We start from the raw sequence: 9807 nt of genomic DNA, 5'->3' as shown, positions 1-9807 counted from the left end.
TGTTTAGGTTGAAACATTTCTTGAGCCAATGAGTATCGATATAAAAATTTTGTTCTAAAAGAGAATATTTTAAAGATAAAATAGTAAAAATCTTGGTCAAACTTAAAGTGCTTATAAGCTAAAAATTCATAAGTTGGGGGTGACCAACTTATGACTTTTGGCTTATTCTTGACTTATAAGCACTTTTAACTTTACGTAGATAAACTGAAAAGTGTTTATAAGCTAGTTTGACGAGTTTGCTTAGCCAAACAGCCTCTTAATTATTATTGATATTGTTATTATTATTTAAAGAGTTAGCACTATCTAAGAAAAGAAAATTCTAATCTCCTATACACTTGCACCTCTCTCTGTCTTTGTTTAGTTTCTGTCTCACATATTTCTCAAGAAGTAGAGAACAGAGGCAGAGAGAAAGAGGAGAGTGGAGATATGTGGGGGGTCTCACTTGTTTCACTCTCAATCTCTCTTTCGAATGGCCCTCTCCCATTTTGTTCCAAACCAAAGGTACACTCTCTTTTAAAATCTCTGCCTTAGTTTTTTCCTTATTCCTTGCAAGTCTACCCCTTATACATGCTTCTTTTTCAATCCATTTCCACAATTCTGTCTCTCCCTTTCTTCACTCTTTTGTAGTTTCTTTCTTTCTTTTTTCCTAAAAAAATAAAAATAAAAATCCTTCTTTTTTTTTCTTTTTCTTCCATCAGTATTGATCTTGATTAAGGTGACCCTCCTTCCTTCCTTTTCATTAAAATAAATGATATGGTTTTTGCATGGATGTTTTTTACATTAAAATTTGATTTTTTGGGGTGAGAACAAACTCTTATGTCCAATTTTGTAGTAGTGCATTGCTATATGATTATTCTTGGCAATTTGAGTATTTAACAACCAACCTAAACTAGTTTGATATTGAACGTAATTGAATAACTATTTATGTTTTCTTCTGCTTCAGTTTGCAGTAATGCATGCATTTCTGTTCTGTTACCTTTCACGCACACTTGTAGATATATTTGTATGCAATATGTACTTTTCCTTTATAAAATATATACAAATATTTACTGTTATTTCTGATGTGATACATGGATGAATTAAAGTTTTAAGGGATTTTTTCTCTTTTCATTTTTCTTGTTCCTATTTATGTTTCTGGAGGTGTCTGTTTAGTTTCCACGATTCAGCCTCTAATAGATTGGTGTCTTCTTAAATTACTCATCTTTCTAGCTCTTGTATGCTGAATTTGTGTTGAGTGAGTATCTAAGTTACACACATTGATGAGATGTTAATGAGAGAAGGTCGCTTGAAATGGTTTGGTTATATCCCGCATCAACCTCTCCATAGGTGTGAAATCATGGTGAATGAAGGTGTTAAAAGGGGATGAGATAGACCTGAAATCATATGGAATTAAGGAAGTTTTCTTGAAGGAAAAATAGGGCATAGTGAAAGAAAACTATATAGTATAAGAAATACCAATTAGTTGGAATTATGTGTTAGTCATGTTAGTACGTGTACGGTAAGTACTAAGTTTTTCTAGGAGTCTTTTTGCCCCGTATGTGTTAGGCATGTTAGTACGTTTACAGTAGGTTCTATATGTTTTTTCTAGGAGTCTTTTTGCCATGTCAAAGCTATAGAAAATATAGAGAACTTCTAGTACTTTTTATTTGATTTTTATTTTACATAATATTGATCAAAGATGAGCATAATGGAGCAACATTATCCCAACTTGTTTGGAGCTGAGGCGTAGTTAGGGGCATATGTAGCCAGGGCCGGCTGGAGGGTAAGGCTGCTCAAGCCATTGCCTTGGGCCCCAAAATCTAGAGGGCCCCAAAAATATTATACTATATTATTATGTATTATACTTTTAAGAGTCCAAATTTTAATATTTGTTTATTTGGTTAAGAATGCACGTATGAGTGAGTAAAGAGCGATAAATCTCCATCTTGTTAGTAGTATATTTATTTTCCTTTTCCGTTCTAATTTTTCCTCCTTTCTTTCACATGACTTTGAGATTTCTCATTCCAATTTCTAACTCTGTTTCTTTGATTTAGCTACTTTCTCATGTTTAATTGACCAATTGATTAGAACATAAGATCTTTTGTGTCTCACTGTTACATGAATTTTGTGAAATAGGCCTCTTAATGCAATTTGGCTTTAGGCCACCAACTTCGTTGAGCCGCCCCTGTATGTAGCTCGCCAATATTAAATCTGAACCCATAACTTTAACAATACAATGAGTTTATTGCTGAAGATCTTAAAAGTTGAACCCATTAAATTTAAATTCTGGATCCGTTTCTGGCGTAGTTGATGTATTGTCTTCAGCATTTGGCATAGCCAATTGTAGATGCATGTTGTAACTAACAAATATTCCATATGTAGTTCAGTGTGAATAAGCTTTGTAACTTAGAAAATTTTGTTCTCATTGTCTTTTCTCTATCAGGTGCTCTCTGTCTCCTGAGCATAGTTTTATTCTCAAATGAGTTAGTAGTAATTAATACGCAAATTTTGTTAAAATGTTCTGTATTGTCTGCTTCAGGATTTGAGAGTTGAGGGCCATTTTTTGGTTTGTTTTTCAGTGAATCATGGGTAGAGACATGGAATCTCAGTTAGCTCATGTTTCAGTTGAAACTGGAACTGAACAGAAAAACCTTCCGAAGGAAAATAAAAAAAAGAATCATGGCGTAGGGGTTAATGAGACTATAAATTTTGGCTCGCATGGTACTCAAGAAACAATTAAGGAGGCAGGGAAAAAAGTTCCTGTGAGCAGCCTCCGGAAGGATGCAGTTGACGACTGGCCTGCACCTAAGCAGATACATTCTTTCTATATTGTTAGATATCGAAGATTTGAAGACCAAAAACTCAAGGCCAAATTTGATCTGGCAGAAAAAGAGCTACAGAAAATGAACAAAGCAAGATCTCAGGTTATTGAAAAATTGAAGGCCATAAGGGTAAGTTTTGTATCTTTAACTCTTCTTTCGGCTGAACATTTGCAAGAACATATCAGTTGTATAACATATCATAGTGACATGCCTATAAGATTATTTAATATGTCATTTTCTGTCGTCTATCAAGAATCTCAAGCTCTTTACCCGAACTCAATAGTCATGTTTGTGTTATACATGTTAAATATATGCACCAAAATTGTGTTGAATATGGATCCCCTCTCAACATCCAGTTTAGCTCAAAAGTGGCAAGCTTTGCATTGTAAAAGATTATTTGGATGTGTCCAGACAGTTGATTTGAGAGATTTTAATGAAAATAAGGAAATAACTAACTCATTTAATATTTTGCAGGCAGAACGATCAAAGTTGATAGACCAAAGGAAATCTGTGAGTGCTGAGAATCAGGAGTTTTGGGCAGTAATTGGTGAGAAAAGAAAGGAAATGGAACCTCTGCAGGATGCCCTGGGCAAGCTCCGTGGTCCTAGGAAAGCCGGCAGAGAAGGGGGTTCTAGTCTGTGTTCATCTGAGGAGGAGCTTGACGATCTCGTAAGCTCTAATCTCTTTGTCCTTTTAGTATCTTAGCTTTTCTTCATTTTCCTATTGCTGTTCTGCTACCACCTAATGTTAGTTGTTATGTTTTTATTTGAAAATCGATTAGATTAAGAGTCTGCAGTACCGCATTCAGCATGAAAGCATTCCTCTGACTGAAGAGAAGCAAATTCTGCGAGAAATTAAACGACTTGAAGGAACAAGGGGAGAGGTAAGAGACCATATGGCTATGAGGGCACAGATTCAGGATTCAATAGGTGAAAAAGAAACAATACAAAAGCAGGTTAAGGTAAGGGTCAGAACTTTTGAATACTTGTACAGATGTTAAATATCGAGTTTTCTGGGCTTAAGAATGTCGTTGGTTAACTAACGATACTCAATACTTTGTGGTATTATAGGCTATAAGTGGTAACCTTGATGGGGTTCGTAAGGAGCAACAGGTGGTTAAGGCCAAGCTTAAGCAACTAGATGATCAACTCGATGCCAATACCAATCAGATTAAGTTATTGGATGAGGAATTGAAGGAAATAACAAAGAAGAGGGACACAGCTTTTGCACATGTTCTGGAATTGAGAAAACACCGTGAAGAAGGGGTATGATGTTCTTTCCATGTTGATTAAAATTTTCTCAAGTTTACTTTGTGAAAAAGAAAGTATTCTGAAGTTATATTTTGGCGCTCTAGGGCAGCCTGGTGCACAAAGCATCCCGCGTTCACGCAGGGTCCGGGGAAGGGCCACACCCTAAGGGGGTGTGATGTAAGCAGTCTACCATGATGCAAGCATCAATGACTGATTCCACAGCTTGAACCCGTGACCTAGGTCACGCGGAGACAACTTGACCGTTGCTCCAAGGCTCCCCTTCAATTACTTCAAAAATGAAATGTATCATTTGATTGCAAGCATGAAAGAGAGATGTCTTATGTATTTTATGATCTTTATTATGTCGTTTAATTTTCTCAGAATGCTCCATTCTACCAAAACAATGCACTGTTGCAAAAAGCAAAATTGCTAGCAGATAAGAAGGATGTTGAAGCCCTCAAAGAGCTCTCACTTACAGAGGTACGTTAGATCTGTCTTTAGTTGCTCCAATTTGATTTGCATGTTTCTTTCTGACAATAACTTCAATGTTTTCAGGTCGATAAATTCATTTCCCTTTGGAGTGGCAGTAAGCCATTTAGGGATGATTATGAGAGGAGAATTTTAACAGCACTTGATATTAGGCAGTTGAGCCGAGATGGCAGGATGAGGAACCCCGACGAAAAGCCTCTAGTATTACCAGCGGCGCAGACTGTTTCCCAATCTGAGATTGTTGAAAGAACTAATGCGAAACCATTAAAGGAAGAATCAGCGCCTCCTGCTCAGAAATTACAGAAAGAGAAGAACAACAAGCAGCCAAAAGAAGCAAGTAGCAAAGTTACAGAAAGTAGCACGAAAAAGTACATCTTTGATATTGAAGAGGAGATCCATGGTTTAGAAAAGCAACCCAAGGATATGAATCCCAAGGGCAAGGGAGTTGATGAAGCGAAATTGAGGGAGATGAAGAGAGAGGAGGAGATAGCAAAAAATAAGAAGGCAATGGACAGGAAGAAGAAGTTGGCCGAGAAAGCAGCTGCCAAAGCAGTAATAAAAGCTCAAAAAGAAGCTGAAAAGAAGCTCAAGGAAATTATCCTTATTATTCTACCATTTCTTTCTTGTTTTATGTCTAGGCATTTACATTAGCTATCTACTTACATGGCATCTTTACTCCTTTTCAGGAACGTGAGAAGAAGGCGAAGAAGAAAACTGGAGCATCTGTTCCTGCTGAGGGATCTACTGAGGAACCAACTGAAACATCTGCAGAGGTTGCTGAGGAAGAGAAGATTGAGGAAAAGGTTGAAACATCAGTTGCGCCTAAGGTTAAGGCGCCGAAAGAGAATACTATCAGGAATCGACCAAAACGTGCTAAGGGCATGGAAATTCCTAAAACTATACTGAAGCGGAAAAATGCAATGAACTATCGGCTATGGGCTGCTCCTGCTGCTCTCGTAGTTCCACTACTACTAGTAGCATACAAGTATCTTATCTAGATTATTATGAAAGCCAAAAGTAGAAGGGGAGTAAAAGAGGTGGAAAACTTTGTATTGCTTGCAAATTTTGTATTAGCTAGTTCTGTTTTTTGTAATCTTAAGTCATGCCTATTTTTTGCATCCTTGACTAAGGATGGAAAAGTCATAATGTTGCGGTAGATAAGGCCTTCTCAGATACTTACAGAAAAGAGTATTTTATGCATGTTTGATTTTGGTTGGTGTAGTTTCAAGTTTTGACATTTGCTTAAAGATTTTAATCTTGGCATTTAATTGTAAACATCTGAGTTCTATATGATCTTCCTATTTGCTGTTTCATAGAAACATAGCCTTTACTCACTTAGGAGTGCATATTTTATTTTTGTTCGAGTTTGTCTTTCTGTTGGTGTGCTCTCCCCTTCTCATGTGCTCCCAGAACTCTGCAAATGCTCGCTTTCGCAAATATTCTGTCAGCTTAATTTGTATGTTTTCTTAATATTATTTTCTTTTTTAAAACCTTGGTGTCCAAGCCAACTTGTGTGTACTAATTTCACGAGATACCTACCACCTCCCACCACCAACAGGTACTAGGTAACCTTATCCACCAAGACTTGGATAAATGAGAAGAAATCACCTAATATTTGTTGCCTCCGGATTTAAACTTAGAACTCAAAAGATTGTAAGTAGTATGTTCTCTTATTTTCCTTCTTTTTCTTTTTCCTTTAGAGATTGATAAGCTTGAATTCCAACTATACCTGTTAATCCGGCCGGGCTGACCCGTTTACAACCCGGTTCAGCTCGGATCAGCCCGGTACTGTAGCGTGGGGGCGGGTTGGGACGGGTTGGGCGGGGAGCGGGTTTCAAACGAACAGTTTTTTGATACCGGTGCACCGGAACCCGCTAAGCCTGTTAACCCGTTAACGGGTTGTTAACGGGCTACAGCCTGGTTCAGCCCGATTTTTAATTTTTTTTTTAATTAGTTTTTTTTTTTTACCGTTGCCAACGGTCAAATTCAAATATGACCGTTGGCCAACGGCCCTTTTTTGCAGAAATAGTCATTTCGGCCTCCCCCTTGAGAAAATACCCCTCACACCCCTAGTATTTGATAAATTATAATTTTAACCTTTTAAAAACTATAAATAGCCCCCTCTTCTTCTTCTTCATTTTTCCTCACAATTCACTCTCTTACTACTCTAATTCTCTCTTGATATTATTGATTATTGTTCTTAAATTCTCAATTACTTATTATTTCAAGTTTCATCAAATATTTAGTTTAGCCATTACAAAATTATTATTATCAAATATCAAGTATTCAAGTGAAGTGTGGTATCAACTATCAAGTATCGATCTATCAATTGAAGTTTGGTTTTTGATATCAAATTTAGTGCGGCATCCGGAATCCTGGTACACTCGTTCTATATCTTTCTCTTCTTTGGTGTACATTTATTTTATTATTTACAATTATTAATTTAATTTACATAATGGATATATTTAGAGCAGCCAAAAAAGCGTGCACTAGTAGAGGTGGTAGTAAGAAAACTTCCAAAAGATCAAGAGGTGGTGCTTGTTCTTCTAGTAGCTTTACACATATTTCTGAAAGTTCACGTGAAAATTTAAATGTAGATTATGAGGGACTTCAAGAAAATTATGGTATAGATGATGATTTAGATGATAATTTAGATGATATTCCATTTCCATCACCTGATAATCTTGAAACACCACCAGCTATACATGGTAATGCTAGTCAAACTCAAAATATTAGGGGTCGAAGTCGTGGTAATACAAGTAGGCCTCCTCTCCCTGTTAAGAAGAATCGAAGATTAAGAAGTAAGTATTGGAATTTTTTTGACAGACTAGAAGAAGATAAAAATTATGTAAGATGTAGAATTTGTAAGGATATTTATAAACATGAGACCGGTAAGGGAGGGGGGATGAGTCAACTTCGTAGGCACATGGTAGATAACCACCCTCTTGATTGGGGAGTAGATGAGGAAGATGGGCAACAAAAACTTAACCCGGGTACTGGAGGGTTAATGGGTAAATACGATATTAAGAAAGATCGGAAAGAATTGGCTAAAATGATTGTTTTAGGTTGTTCACCTTTTAGTTTTGCTGCTTCACCATATCTTGTTACTTATATTCAAAGAATTTATAACCCTTTGTTTAAAGGTATTCCTAGAAGTACTTGTAGAGCTGATATCTTTAGGCTCTTTGGACAATATCAAACATATATACGTTATTTGTTCGCCAGTCTTTCTTGTAGAATTTCTCTTACTTCTGATATCGGTTGTGCTGTAAATGGTAATGATTATTTGACTGTTACATGCCACTGGATAGATGGTAATTTTTGTATGCAAAAACGTATTATTGCTTTTAAATATGATGAAGATCAAAGTCATACTGGTGCATTTATAAGTAATACTATCCATGAAGTTGCTATATTTTATAATCTTGCAGAAAAAGTTTTGTGTGTGTCATTTGATAATGCTTCTAACAACAATGCTGCTATTACAATATAAAAATTGCATCTACACCCACCACTTCCTGAAATATTTCATGTTAGATGTGCATGTCATATTTATAATTTGATTGTGAAGAGTGGCCTTGAATTATTTAGAGATGATATCACTTTAGTTAGAAGAGTTGTTGGTGTAATTCAAGGAAATAATAGAAATGCTAGATTAAATGCATTTAAAGAAAAATGTGTACACTATGGACTAAAACCAAGATTCATGCCTGAAGAAATAGTTACTAAGTGGGATTATACTTATTTATTCTTAAAATGTTGTTATAAATATAGAATGCCTATAACTGAAGTTGCTAATTCTCATTGTACCGATCCTAGCCATTTGTTAACATCTAAAACTTGGGGTGTCATTGAAGATGTTGTAAAGTTTTTACAAAAAATTTATGTGGCTACACTTGAGTTTTCTGGAACTTATTATCCTACTATTGCAAATGGTTTACTTCATATTGCTGAAATTTCTCTTTTACTACATAATTTGAAGAAGAAAGAAGGATATACTTCTGTTGTTGAATCTATGCTAGATAAGTTTAAAAAATATTTTTACCCAATTCCCTCTATTTATCTAATTGGAGCTATTTTAAACCCTTCTATCAAAATGGCCACTTGTCGCCAATTAATCACTGCTTTATATTCTTATATGGATATTGGACCAACTGAAACTCCTGATATTGAAACTTGTATTTCTGATCTACACAAACATTTAGAAACATTATATAATTATTATGCTAACATTGTTGATGCTTCTTCTGTTGTAGATGCAAATATTCCTTCAAGTTCAGTTTCAACATCTTGGACCAGTGCTTTGGATGATAATGATGGTGTTAAAGATTATTTTATTGTCTACAATAGGGGAGCATCAACAAACCAGTAGCAGGAATATTGATGAACTTCAATTCTACTTGCAAAAGTCAGCAGAGCCCCGCACAAAGTAATTTCTACCACTGGGTTGGTGGAGAGAGCAACTCAAATCAATTTTAAATTCTTTCGGCCATGGCTCGAGACGTGCTAAATGTGCCGATTTCAACAATCGCATCGGAGAGCACATTTAGCCAAGCAAGGTGGCAACTAGGAGATACCCGTCATTCATTGGGTAGCAATGCTTTGGAAATTCTAGTGTGCTTCAGAGATTGGATAAGATCAGAACGACGAAATCAAGGGCGTGACGAGGTAGATGAAGCGGAGGACTAAGAAATTGGAAATATAATGGTTTATGGTTCTGATTCAACCAATGACGGAAACCAAGAACCTCATGTTGACATGGATGAACTTACAAAAATGATGCAAAGCATGTGATGTACTTTTTTTTAATTTTTTTTATTTATAATTGTTGTAAACTTTTAATTTGCAAGTTTAAAAATAACAAAAAAAAAAAACTTGCAACTTAATTTGAAGTATTATATATTATTCAATAAAAATATCAAATGAAAATTTTCGGAGCTTGATCATTACATATTGCCTATTAGTCTTATTAAGTAATTTTTTGTAGCCACTTACTTTCAAATTTTAATTTTAAAATTATAAAATTCAAATTTAAAATTTTAAACTTCAAAGTTTAATTCTAAGCCTTAAAAGTTTGCAAACACTTAAGTATCAATAACATTGAATAAGAAAAATAAAATTTACTTAAAAAAAAATAAAAAAATCCACGGCCCGCTAACAACCCGCTAAGTCCGAACCCGGACGGACAAAAAAAATTCAAAAAAGTACAGCCCGCTAACAGCCTGCGACGTTAAACGGACGGGCTATTTTTTTTGTGTCCAGCCCGT

The 9807-nt window shown here is 35.5% G+C and overlaps 1 protein-coding gene across 3 annotated transcripts; it reads left to right on the top strand.

Annotated features, from left to right (window-relative positions):
- Positions 1 to 368: 368 nt before the first annotated feature.
- Positions 369 to 5859, top strand: LOC104115837 (proton pump-interactor 1-like). 3 transcript variants are annotated; one of them, XM_070177195.1, is made up of 8 exons: positions 555 to 715; positions 2559 to 2930; positions 3276 to 3470; positions 3583 to 3762; positions 3872 to 4066; positions 4433 to 4531; positions 4607 to 5129; positions 5225 to 5859. In XM_070177195.1, exons 2-8 carry the CDS (start codon positions 2565 to 2567, stop codon positions 5536 to 5538), a joined length of 1872 nt encoding a protein of 623 aa, XP_070033296.1. In that variant the 5' UTR covers positions 555 to 715; positions 2559 to 2564; the 3' UTR covers positions 5539 to 5859. The 3 variants fall into 3 exon arrangements, with proteins under 3 accessions (XP_070033295.1, XP_070033296.1, XP_070033294.1); XM_070177194.1 differs by lacking the exon at positions 555 to 715 and adding an exon at positions 369 to 501 and having other exon boundaries at positions 4607 to 5342; XM_070177193.1 differs by having other exon boundaries at positions 558 to 715; positions 2519 to 2930; positions 4607 to 5342.
- Positions 5860 to 9807: the final 3948 nt, after the last annotated feature.

The sequence above is a fragment of the Nicotiana tomentosiformis genome, chromosome 6, assembly GCF_000390325.3.
Source record: "Nicotiana tomentosiformis chromosome 6, ASM39032v3, whole genome shotgun sequence".
NCBI lineage: Eukaryota > Viridiplantae > Streptophyta > Magnoliopsida > Solanales > Solanaceae > Nicotiana > Nicotiana tomentosiformis.
Note: the sequence above shows the minus strand (reverse complement) of the source record. Positions and strands in the feature narration are given on the sequence as shown.